The sequence below is a fragment of the Pan troglodytes genome, chromosome 14, assembly GCF_028858775.2.
Source record: "Pan troglodytes isolate AG18354 chromosome 14, NHGRI_mPanTro3-v2.0_pri, whole genome shotgun sequence".
NCBI classification, from domain to species: Eukaryota; Metazoa; Chordata; class Mammalia; order Primates; family Hominidae; genus Pan; species Pan troglodytes.
In genome coordinates, this window is record NC_072412.2 from 20,591,209 (window position 1) to 20,604,022 (window position 12,814).

The following is a 12,814-nucleotide window of genomic DNA, read 5'->3' on the forward strand; positions in this document are numbered from 1 at the left end:
TAGTTTGTATTTCTGTGGGATCAGTGGTGATATCCCCTTTATCATTTTTTTATTGTGTCTCTTTGATTCTTCTCTCTTTTATTCTTTATTAGTCTGGCTAGTGGTCTATTTTGTTAATCTTTTTAAAAAGAGTCCCATATTTCTTGGAGGCTTTGTTCGTTCCTTTTCATTCTTTTTTCTCTAATCTTGTCTTTATGCTTTATTTCATTAAGTTGATCTTCAATCACCGATATCCTTTCTTCTACTTGATCGATTCAGCTATTGATACTTGTGTATGCTTCACAAAGTTCTCGTGCTGTGTTTTTCAGCTCCATCAAGTCAAAGGTTCTTCTCTAAACTGGTTATTCTAGTTAGCAGTTCCCATATCTTTATATCAAGGTTCTTAGCTTCCTTGCATTTGGTTAGAACATACTCCTTTAGCTCAGCGGAGTTTATTATCCACCTTCTGAAGCCTACTTCTGTCAATCTGTCAAACTCAATCTCAGTCCAGTTTTGTTCCCTTGCCGGCAAGGAGTTGTGACCCTTTGGAGGAGGAGAGGCATTCTGGTTTTGGAATTTTCAGCCTTTTTGCGCTGGTTTTTCCTCATCTTCGTGGATTTATCTACCTTTGGTCTTTCATGTTGGTGACCTTCAGATGGGTTTTTTTTGTGGTCATCCTTTCTGTTGATGTTGATGCTACTGCTTTCTGTTTGTTAGTCTTCCTTCTAACAGTCAGGCCCCTCTTCTGCAGATCTCCTGGAGTTTGCTGGAAGTCCACTCCAGACCCTGTTTGCCTGGGTATCACCAGCGGAGGCTGCAGAACAGCAAAGATTGCTGCCTGCTCCTTCCTCTGGAAGCTTCCTCCCAGAGGGGCACCCTCCAGATGTCAGCTGCAGCTCTCCTGTATGAGGTGTCTCCCAGTCAGGAGGCATGGGGGTCAGGGACCTACTTGAGGCAGTCTGTCCCTTAGCAGAGCTCGAGTACTGTGCTGGGTGATCAGCTGCTCTCTTCAGAGCCAGCAGACAGGAACGTTTAAGTCCGCTGAAGCTGTGCCTACAGCTGCCTCTTCCCCCAGGTGCTGTGTCCCAGGGAGATGGGAGTTTTATCTATAAGCCCCTGACTGGGGCTGCTGCCTTTCTTTCAGAGATGCCCTGCCCAGAGAGGATGAATCAAGAGAGGCAGTCTGGCTACAGTGCCTTTGCAGAGCTGTGGTGGGCTCTGCCCAGTTGGAACTTCCTGGCGGCTTTGTTTACACTGTGAGGGGAAAATCCACCTACTCAAGCCTCAGTAATGGCAGAAGCCCCTCCCCCCATCAAGCTCCAGCGTCCCAGGTCAACTTCAGACTGCTGTGCTGGCAGCAAGAATTTCAAGCCAGTGGATCTTAGCTTGTTGGGGTCTGTGGAGGTGGGATCTGCTGAGCAAGACCACTCAGCTCCCTAGCTTCAGCCCCCTTTCCAGGAGAAGGAACGGTTCTGTCTTGCTGGCGTGCCAGGTGCCACTGGGGTATGAAAAAAACTCCTGCAGCTAGCTCAGTGTCTGCCCAAATGGCCACCCACTTTTGTGCTTGAAACCCAGGGCCCTGGTGGTGTAGGCACCCGAGGGAATCTCCTGGTCTGTGGGTTGCAAAGACCGTGAGAAAAGCATAGTGTCTGGGCCGAATAGCACTGTCCCTCACGGCACAGTCCCTCATGGCTTCCCTTGGCTAGGGGAGGGAGTTCCCCGACCCCTTGTGCTTCCCGGGTGAGGCGACGCCCTACCCTGCTTCTGCTCATCCTCTGTGGGCTTCACCCACTGTCTAACCAGTCCCAATGAGATGAAGAGGGTACCTCAGTTGGAAATGCAAAAATCACCTGCCTTCTGCGTTGGTCTCACTGGGAGCTGTTCCTATTTGGCCATCTTGCCCCGATTGACCGAGTATGTTATATTTTATTGAGGGCCTTCTATAACACCTTGCCTGGGTTAGGCACTAGGGAGGTAAAACCATATAATGTAGAAAAAGTAGAGCTATAAAGGACCTTAGAGATTTCCTAGTTCAATCTCTCCATTTTATAGATCAAAGACACCCCAAAGGTTAGAGAGTCATCTGTTGAAGGTTGTATGGCTAAGCGAGTGGTAACATCAGGAACGAGTATCTTCTTTTCTCTTTCCCCTACCCTTCTCCACTCAACATTCTGACATTGCAAAGGCTGTGAAATTACCTAGGCTCTGAGATGGGATTAAACCAAACAGACCTTGTAGGAAAAGGAGGCTTGATGACTGAGCAGATTGAACTCAAAAAGTAGCAATCAAAGGAAATCTGAGTTTCTAGGGTGGCTAGAAGAATGATGGTGCCAAGGATAGAAATAGAGCTGAGTTTGCGTGAGGGTAGTGTTTTTCATTGACAAATATTTAGAGTTTCTACCACGTGACAAATACTGCTAGATGCAGGAAATATAAAAGTGAACGAGGCAGACTTTTGGCCCCTCCCCCAAGATATTAGGTTTTAAATGATGAATCCAGTATTGTAGGAGCTTGAAGCTTTGCATAATAGGCCATTCAAGTACAGCTATCCTTTGGAAGCTGCAAATACACGAGTGGAGCTCTAGTGAGAGCTACAAACGCTGGATTGAAGGGCACATGCCAAGGTGAATGATGAAGTCTTGATAGTGGCGATTGGATGCTCTGGGTAGAGGTCTGCAGCTCCCTCCTCTGAAACAACAGGAAGGGTGCTGCATCCCAGGGTGCAGCTAGATTGCAGACCACTCTGCAGACGTGCAATCCTTGAATGCAGCTGCAAATCTACCCCTGGGCCTGGCACACAAGAAAGGGTTTGGAATGTAGGTGAGTGCCAGTATGGTAATATCCTTGAATCTGTTGTAATTTGTATTAAGAAGGTAACTCATTACTGAAAACTATTAAATAAAACAAATTATGCAGCACAATAAGCAAATGATCACAATATTGTGGTACTAGAATTCCAAGGCTAAAAGTAACAGTTGAAAGGACAGTACAGAAAAAATGGGGTAAGGCACCATTGTGCAGTTAAGACATAGGAGAAAACAACAAATGTGGGATGAAGAAGAACAATCATACAAGTAAACAAAAACAGAAGTATAAAACTACAGAAAAACACAAAGAGGAAAGCGTTTCAAGAAGACAGAACGACAAAACGCCACTGATCCTGGTAGGGAGAATGAAAGCCCGTTGCCTGGAATTCACTAGAAGAAAGTGAGGCCCTGGATACAGACCACCTAGAAGACCTACAATCAAGGGAAAATAAAATAAAATAATAGGCCAGGCACGGTGGCTCACACCTGTAATCCCAGCACTTTGGGAGGCCAAAGTGGGCAGATCACTTGAGGCCAGGAATTCGAGACCAGCCTGGCCAACATAGTGAAACCCCATTTCTACTAAAAATACAAAAATTAGCCGGGTTTGGTGGCATGTGCCTGCAATCCCACCTACTCAGGAGGCTGAGGCAGGAAATCGCTTGAACCCTGGGGGTGGAAGTTGCAGTGAGCTGAGACTGCACCATTGCACTCAAGACTGGGCAACAGAGCGAGACTCCGTTTCAAAAAAAAAAAATTACTGGAAATGTATTATTATATGCAAAGAGCTATACTAAGTACTTTACATATATTGTCTCTTTTAATACTTCCAATAACCCAGCCATGTAAATATTATTATCCTTACCTTAAAATGAGGAAGTTGGTGCTTAGAAAGTTTAAGTGACTTGCACTATATTAGTAAGGGAAAAGCTAGGGTTTGATCTGTAGTCCATATTTTCCTATACTATATTAGTTACACAAAAAGGACAGTCAGTCAAATATCCCCTCCTAAAATCTTGTAGACACTTTAAATTTTCTTGAGTCACAATCTGTACATAGCTACACAAAGGTAATTTCCCGTTGGAGTTTAGAAACTTAGTGGGTTGAAGAGGCAGAGCACCTGGACTTAAAATCCTGTTGTTTTTATACTGGCTCTATGACTTTGAACAAGCTACTTAGCCTCACTGTGTCTTAGTTTCCTCATCTGTAAAATGGAAACTATAGTCTACACTTCATAAGGTTGTTGTGAGGTCTAAATGAGTTCGTACATGTAAACAGAATAACTGTTAAGCTGCAATCGTTACCTGGTGTTTAAACCAATTAATGAAGTATATAATACATAATTTAAAACAATTTCCCAAACAACAACAAAAAATTTTTTTAAATAAACAAAATAAAACAATTCCCTGTATTTAAACGACCAGCCACTTATAGACTCTTCCCTGTCATAAGATTACAACCTAGGAACAGGAAGCTGCTGTTACAGTCATGGATCTCAGTGGAGGCATTAGTACAGAGGAAACACCAAGGGCTTTGGAACTAGACAAACCTGAGTTCACAGCCTGACTCTCAGAATATCAGCCTTATACATCTGAACAAGTTTCTTCCTATTTGTGTCTTTTACTGTTCCCCATTCTTAGCACACTTTTGGATTTTTTTTAAATTATTCAGTGATGACACATAATACTCAAATTCAGACTTCCAAATGACAGTTTACTAAGAATAATAATTAAAATTTTTAGCCATGAAAGTTGAGTTGGGGGAAAAAAACAAGTACAGAAGAGATTCATATTAAAGTGGGCCCCTTAAACAATTTATATTGATTATTATTTTTATATATTATTTTTATATATCTATTTCTGCATCTGAAATACCACAGTAAGGAAACAGGAAAGTCTTGTTGCTACAGATATTATTTATGGCAATCATAGTATCCATTTAATAGTCAAACCATGCAAATATATCCTGGCAGGAATAAGCATACTTTAAAAATCATTTGAAAAGGAAAACTTATTCTTTTTCTTACTTTTTGAAGCTGATGTGGTATAGATAGGTAAAGCTCTTGCTGCTCTTCTCAAAATTTCTTGTTGTCTTTCTTGGCTGAATTCTTTTTCATAACGTTCCTTTTCAGAATTGGACAAGTAGAACTATAAAAGGAAAGAGGACTATTAAATTTTTTAAATCCCATGATGTTAATTATCATGCTCAGAAAAAGTTTTATCTAGAAAAAAGAAAACCAAAAACTATTTTATGAAGACAAAACTTGTCTTCAAACTTAACTGTTAAGCAGATAAATCAAGTACATTTTAACAAAAACTACATACCTTTGGCATATTAAAAAATATTTGCCCTCCACACCAGATGGCAAAGAATATGAACTAAATATTTTTCCATCTTTGTTTTTCACAAATAAAATTAAATTTCTACACAGGAAAGGCTTAATATATAGTCTCCATTAGTAAAAATTTTAGTTGTTTAAAAGTTACTGTCAGGAGATTTTTAATTTTTGCAAGAATGTCCAAAGATTTACTTGCTTTGGGTGAAAGGCTAAATCACAGTCATGGGGTCCCGCTAATTTCTAGCCAAATGTCTCATGAAGGCCAACGAGTCTTTTTTTTTTTAACCATTTTTAGCTTCTGAAAAGTTAACCAATAGGACTTAGTTTCACCAGAATTATGAAAGATTGTCAAGGCAAGCACAGTTGCCTTTTCAAGGACAGAGTCCTTTATAGAGCTTTTTTTTTTTTTTTGAGACGGAGTCTCGCTCTGTCGCCCAGGCTGGAGTGCAGTGGTGTGATTTGCTCACTGCAAGCTCCGCCTCCCGGGTTCATGCCATTCTCCTGCCTCAGACTCTCGAGTAGCTGGGACTACAGGCGCCCGCCACTATGCCTGGCTAAATTTTTTTTTTTTTTTTTTTTTTTTTTGTATTTTTAGTAGAGACGAGGTTTCACCGTGTTAGCCAGGATGGTCTCGATCTCCTGACCTCGTGATCTGCCCGCCTTGGCCTCCCAAAGTGGTGGGATTACAGGCGTGAGCCACCGCACCTGGCCTAGGGCTGTTTCTTGTTTTCACTTCTTACTGTTTGTTCCCACGTGTGGCCAGCCTCTGGTTCATTTCTCTTAATAGCATTTTCCCTTCAGAGTACTTGTTTATGTTTAATTGTTCTTTTCATATGTCATCCTAACATCTCAAGGATCCTAAGTTTTATACCTTAATTTCATGTTACCAGGAACTACAGGTTTCTATCAGTCTTTATTTCATAGATTTAAAAAAAAAAAAACTAAGAATGGCTTGAGATTTGTTCTTCATTGTGTTTTATATTTTAATAATACAATTCCTCAATTTTTATTTACTTGTAAGGTTCTGCTTAAAAAGCCCTAAGGAATCCTGACTTTCATGTTTAAGGAGTATTTGGTCTAGTTGCTAACTCAAATACCAAAATGTCTCCTCCTCTTGCTGCCCCATCATTGCTAATGGTATTAGCTTAACAACACGGTATTCTGCTATAAACAAGGCAATAGCTTGGCATAGTAGAGAGAGCTCTGAGTTGAGGAAATTATGATTCTAAGAGACTTAGGCAATTTTCTAAGATTGCAGAACTACTGGCAGAGCCAATAATAAAATACAGGTCTTCTGTGTTCTACTCTGGTACATTTTCCTCTATATTACAGTGTAAAATAAATGTTTTTGCTTTTTATAGATAGTTACTCTAACCTGACTAAAACACCATACTTTAGGAAATAGAAGAGTCTATTTAGATTCCCTAGCTCAGCTTCCACAATCAAATTGTGATGGGACAAGAAACCCCCAAATTACTTATGGGGGACAAGAAGCAACATGGACAGATGAACAGGACAGTAAGAAGTCAGGAAAGACTCACATAATCTTAAAGATGAAAAAGTCTTAAAGACAATGGAGGTCCCTTAACTAATCTTCCATCACAAGCAGGGGTCTTCAGACATTTCTGACAGATTGGGCCCCTCTTGAATACTTTCAGAGAAATATTTTTCTATTTTGCAAGATGGCATGTTCTCTTTTAAGAGAATTTTAACTTGTTAGAAAGTTATTTCCTGACATGATGTGTCTCTTACATATTCATAATAGAGTGTAAAAATCACATGGTAACATGTTAAATATATTTGAATAGAAGATGTTCTGATCAAATTTTACAGATTCCTTATAAAACTTCAACAGATTTCCCTGGGCTATCCTATTCCTAGTCTGCAGTAGTATCCCAGGCCTCAAGCCTCTCTACTGCTACTCAACATCATTACTTTTCCTTAAGAATGAAGGTTATGGGCTGGGTGCGGTGGCTCACGTCTATAATCCCAGCACTTTGGGAGGCCGAAGCTGGTGGATCACAAGGTCAGGAATTCAAGACCAGCCTGGCCAACATGGTGAAACCCCCGCCTCTACTAAAAAAATACAAAAATTAGCTGGGTGTGGTGGCATGCGCCTGTAGTCCCAGCTACTCGGGAGGCTGAGGCAGGAGAATTGCTTGAACCCGGGAGATGGAGGTTGCAGTGAGCCGAGGTCACACCACTACACTCCAGCCTGGTGACAGAGTGAGACTCCATCTCAAAAAAAAAAAAAAAAGAATGAAGGTTATAAAATTATGAAAAGCTTAAACCAAATGAAAATTTCAAGAGACATCAGAATTTTAGATGAGGAATGGAACAAAACAAATATTCAAACAGATCGTAATTTTGAATTAGTACTACAAGTTTGTCTTTTTATTCAAAACTAGTGAACAGAATTCAAACTATGAAATGCTATTATTGTCTTAAATTCAGTGTTCAGACAGTTCTATTTAAATATATATTAAATGCCAATTAAGAGTGAGGTGTTGTCCCAGATATCAGAGATCCAAAGATGAATAAAAACAACCCTGGCCTTCAAAAAGTATATTTCTATAGTCTAGTAAGAGAGCCATATAAACAAAGAATTACAAAATACGAATCAGCATAAAGTACAACATTAATAATATATTACAAGGTATGATAAAAGCTCCCTTGGGAGGCAGTGGGAGATATCAATGAAAGTTTCTTGAAGGCAGTGTACCTAAGTTTTGAAAGATAAACAGGAATCTTTCAGGAAGACAGAGAAGAAAAGAAAATCTTGGCAAAGGGAACAGCATACAGAAAGCACAAGGATGTGAAAATGGTACAGTATATTCAGCTCAATACACTGCTTGAGTATAGAGTTCCATGAAGAAGCAATGAAGATTAAATTAGTAAGATTTTAGTTCATGAAGGGATTTGGTGTACCATGCAAATGAACATGACCTTTATCTTACAGCTAACTGGCAAACTCTGTAGGATTATAGTCAGGGAAGGGATGGGAGATATCTATCAGCTATTCACATGCTGCCGCCTCTTCCTCACCATTTCTTCATTTAAGTCTTTATCAATCTGCCTGTTATATACGAGGTCTGATTCTAAGTACTGGGGATACAGGAATAAACAACAAAGATTTTTCCTTCAAAAAGCTTAGTGGAAGAGATACTTATAAAGGTCTCAGCTTAAATACCACTTCCTCGGAGATTTATCTGACTATACTATCTAAAGTAGCTCTTTCTCCCCAAAAGTAGCTTTTACTTTGTTATACTCTATCATATTACCATGTTATTTTTCTAAATTTATCACAATTTATAATTATTTTATTTGTTTACTGTCTGTCTCTACCTTTAAGCCTAGCACAGTCTGATATCCGGTGGGTGGTCAAGAAGTACTGGATTGAAACAATGAAAAAAAGAAAAGACACCCCACCCGTATTTATAACTTAACTTCCTTAAAGATTTATAGTTTTTACTTTTTATTATTATTTTTGAGACACAGTTTCGCTCTTGTTGCCCAGGCTAGAATGCAATGGCGCAATCTTGGCTTACTGCATCCTCTGCCTCCCAGGTTCAAGCAATTCTCCTGCCTCAACCTCCTAAGCAGCTGGGATTACAGGAGCACGCCACCACACCCGGCTAATTTTGTGTTTTTAGTAGAGATGGGGTTTCACCATGTTGGTCAGGCTGGTCTCGAACTCCTGACCTCAGGTGATCCACCTGCCTTGGCCTCCCAAAGTGCTAGGATTATAGGCGTGAGCCACCACATCTGGCCCTAGTTTTTGCTTTTTAGACCCAATCAATTCCCCTAGACCTAGATCTCCAAGCATTGTTCTAAGCTCTGAGCTGACTGAATCCTCCTAATAAAAGCTGTGAGTTTGGTGTTATATTAGCACCAACTTCTGAGCTGACAGAATCCTCCTAACAAAGCTGTGAGCTTGGTATTACATTAACATCAAACTCACAGCTTTGTAATTGCTTATACAGGCCTACCTCAGTCAGCACACTGTAAGCTCAGTGACAAAGAGAATCTTAAATTCCTGTTCTTGGTTGTCTCTAGAGCTTAGCTTAGCTGGCCCATGAAGATTTAATAATTAATTAATTTAATAGTTACTGAAAATCCACTATATGCCAGATAGTGTGAGAAGGGATACAGTGCAGAATGCAACGTAAATATCCCTGCCCTCACAATATTTAAAATTTAATAATGTGATGCATATTAGTAAACAGGCAATTACAATACCAGATGATAAGTTCTCTGACAGGGCAAATGGAGCATGCCACAGCAAGGTCACTGGATACAGGCTTGGGCAGTCAGATGACCTTATAGGAGTAGAGGAGAATGAAGGAGAAGTTGATGTAAAGGCTTAAGCTCTGGGCTGAATGCTAAATGGATGCAATATGCTAGAACCACCACCAAAAATAATAATAATAACATTTTGATGGTACTTATTAGGTGCTAAGCATTCTTCTGAGTCCTTTATATACACTATTAACTCCATATATTAATTATCTATTATTAATTACATAGATTGCTAATTTGCTCAATTATTATAGCTACCCTATGAGGTGGGTACTAATATCACCCTCACTTTACAGAGGAGGGATCAACTAAGGAAAGTCTCCAAAGTCACACAGCTAACATGGCTAGTAGGCTGCAGAAGTATGAGCTAAACCCGAGCAGTTTTAGTCCAGAGTCTGTGTGGTACTGTTGTTGTTGCTGTTGTCTGAGACAGGGTCTCACTCTGCTGCCTGGGCTGCAGTGCAGTGGCATGATCACGGCTCACTGCAGGCTCAACCTTCATGGGCTCAGTGATCCTCCCACCTCAGCCTCCCGAGTAGCTGGGACTACAGGTGCATGCCACCATGCCCAGCTAATTTTTTTTATTCTTTGTAGAGATGGGGTTTGCTACATTGCCAAGGCTGATGTCAAAGTCCTGGGCTAAAGTGATCTGCCTGCCTGCCTTGGCCTTCCAAAGTGCTGGATTACAGGCATAAGCCACCACGCCTGGCCTGCATTCTTAACCTCTACATTATACTGCTTCTCAAAAGTACTACCAATTATTTTTCTTATTCTATTTCTTATTTCCTGAAATGAGAATTATTTACTTTTTACACATGCTATGTTTTCAATAGTCATCACTACTAGTAATTGATTAAATAAAATTAAGTCCTTTTCAATTTCAAGATTAAGAAATGGATAGTTTGTAACATAACTTTAAGGGTTGACTAATTAGTAACAAATGCCTGGTGAATATATTTGAAGCAACACTAAAGTTTGACTTACAATTTACTTTACCTTTTAAAACAAAAGCATCTAATAGAAAAAGCAGGCAAAAGACTATACGGCATTACTTGCTAATGTTAAATGTATATATACTAGTTCTACTCCTAGGCATCTATACAAAAGAACTACATATATATTATCCAAGAGACATGCACTAGAATGTTAACAGCAGCCCTATTTGTAACAGCTCTAAGCTGGAGGCTACCCACATGCTCATCAACAGTAGACCAAGTAAATAAATTGTGTTACATGTTACTACAACTGAATACTAAACAATAATGAGAATGAATGATCTGCAACTATACGTAACACAGATGAATCTTACAAATAGAATGTTAATGAAAGAAGCCACACACACATATGACTATGACTATACACATACCACTAGAAAACTCCATTTATATTTAATACAAAAACAGGCAAAACTAATCTATGCTGTTAGAAGGCGAGAGAGTGGCCTCTTATGAAGTGGATGACTGAAAGGAAGCATCAGGGGTTGATGGGGTTCTGGTAATGTTCTGTTTCTTGAATTGGGTGGTAGTTACACAGGTGTGTACACATATGCATACTTTTTGTATATATGTTCTTCACTGCAAAGTTAAATAGAAGTTGATACTATTTTTAAACATATGGTCTATAATTTTTAATGATTTTGATAAATTTAACACAAAGGGAAACGATTACATTATCATCATCATCTAATATTTGAGTCCTAACAATGTGGCAGGTACACTACTATTTTAAAAGCTTAGGCCGGGCGTAAATGGCTCATGCCTGTAATCCCAGCACTTTGGGAGGCTGAGGCGGGTGGATCACCCAAGGCCAGGAGTTCAAGACCAGCCTGACCAACATGGGGAAATCCCGTCTCTACTGAAAATACAAAAATTAGCCGGGCATGGTGATGCGTGCCTGTAGTCCCAGCTACTCAGGACGCTGAGGCAGGAGAATCGCTTGAACCTGGGAGGCGGAGGTTGCAGTGAGCCAAGATCGTGCCATTGTACTCCAGCCTGGGTGACAAGAGCGAAACTCCATCTCAATAAATAAATAAATATATAAATACATGCATGTTTTAACTGAATAAATCTCACAATCTTTACAAACATCCTACAGAGACAGGCACAATTGTTAGTTCCATTTTTTGATAAGAAAACTGCAGCTTGGAGAGATTAAATTGTTAGAGCAAAAGATCAAACTTAGACAACTCTAACTCTAGAGAATATATTCTTGACCACCTTGCTATAAGAAATTTTCGGTGAAGGAAGAATTCAGTCAGCTATGGCGAGGTAAGAGAGACACACTGGTCATAAAACCTACTCCACATAAATGTTTACCTATATTATTTTCCAAATGGAACCTCCAATTAGAAGAAACACTAGTCATATTTAAGTGCAGCAAGCAATAGCCTAGACAATTTGTTTCCATCACAAAACTTTCTTTAATTGCAGCATATCTGTTCATGCCTGAGAAAATATAAATGTTGAGAGTTTCTAAAAATAAACTCTACTTTCCTAACTCAGTTCTGTTCCTTGAGACTTTTTATTCCAGTAATATAAAGTATGTCTTTAAGGACACATAGCATGGCAGAAAAATAGTAAGCATTTCTATACCGCTGAACTTTTACTATGCTGTGTCAGTGGACTGTATCTGAGAATAGGCTGATGACTCACATTCACAGTACAGAGCAACCAAGCAGTTTTATGAATGGAAACAGAACACATGCATTATGTAAAGTTTTAACAAAGGTAACACAAGGGAAAAAAAATTCCATAATCAGTTAAAACATTTGGTAATTTACCAACATTAAATTTACCTCTTTGGAGGGGGAAGCGGGAGATGTGAAAATTGTCATCCAATAGGACCATACAAACATAACAAAGAACAGATGGAAAGCCACAAGGTAAACAACGGTCTTTCCTGGTAAATAAAAACAAATAACAGTTCATTGAATCCAGGTGAAAACAGCAAAAAGCATTACATTAAAACACAATAATTGGGTCAGGAGGCCGAATCCAATAAACAATTAAATTAAAATGTACTGAAACATCAAATATATAAACTTTACTTGCATGAGGAAACATTACTAGATATGAAGAAATATTCTGTTCCTATATTTAAGGATTATCAGCCTGGTTTATAAGATGAGATTTAAGATGAGATTTGATTGTATTAAATTGCTGAAGATTTAAGCTAAAACACTTTCTTCACGCACTATATTTCAAGTTCTCCAAAAGCTCATTTTAAATGACTTAAAATTATTTAAAACAGAATCTATTACTATGAACATTACATCCAAGGAACTGTCAACTGAAAGTAAATAAGTTACCATCACCATAAATGATGAATACATCTGAGTAACCCATTCCCTGTATTGTTCAGAAAAAGTGACCTAAATTTCATTCCCCTGTTC

General features: G+C 39.3%; 1 protein-coding gene across 37 annotated transcripts in view; it reads right to left on the minus strand.

Annotated features, from left to right (window-relative positions):
- ZDHHC20 (zinc finger DHHC-type palmitoyltransferase 20) overlaps positions 1–12,814 on the minus strand; it is an 84,860-nt gene that overhangs the window by 36,421 nt on the left and 35,625 nt on the right. For all 37 annotated transcript variants that reach the window (XR_010150356.1, XR_010150355.1, XR_010150359.1 and 34 more), the window contains 2 exons: positions 12,218–12,321; positions 4,813–4,933 (listed from right to left, as the gene is read on the minus strand). Coding sequence is in view for 14 of the 37 variants with exons in the window: in XM_009426716.5 (XP_009424991.4) it covers positions 4,813–4,933; positions 12,218–12,321 (225 nt within the window). In the remaining 23 variants the exon portion in view is untranslated. The remainder of the gene's footprint in view (positions 1–4,812; positions 4,934–12,217; positions 12,322–12,814) is intronic.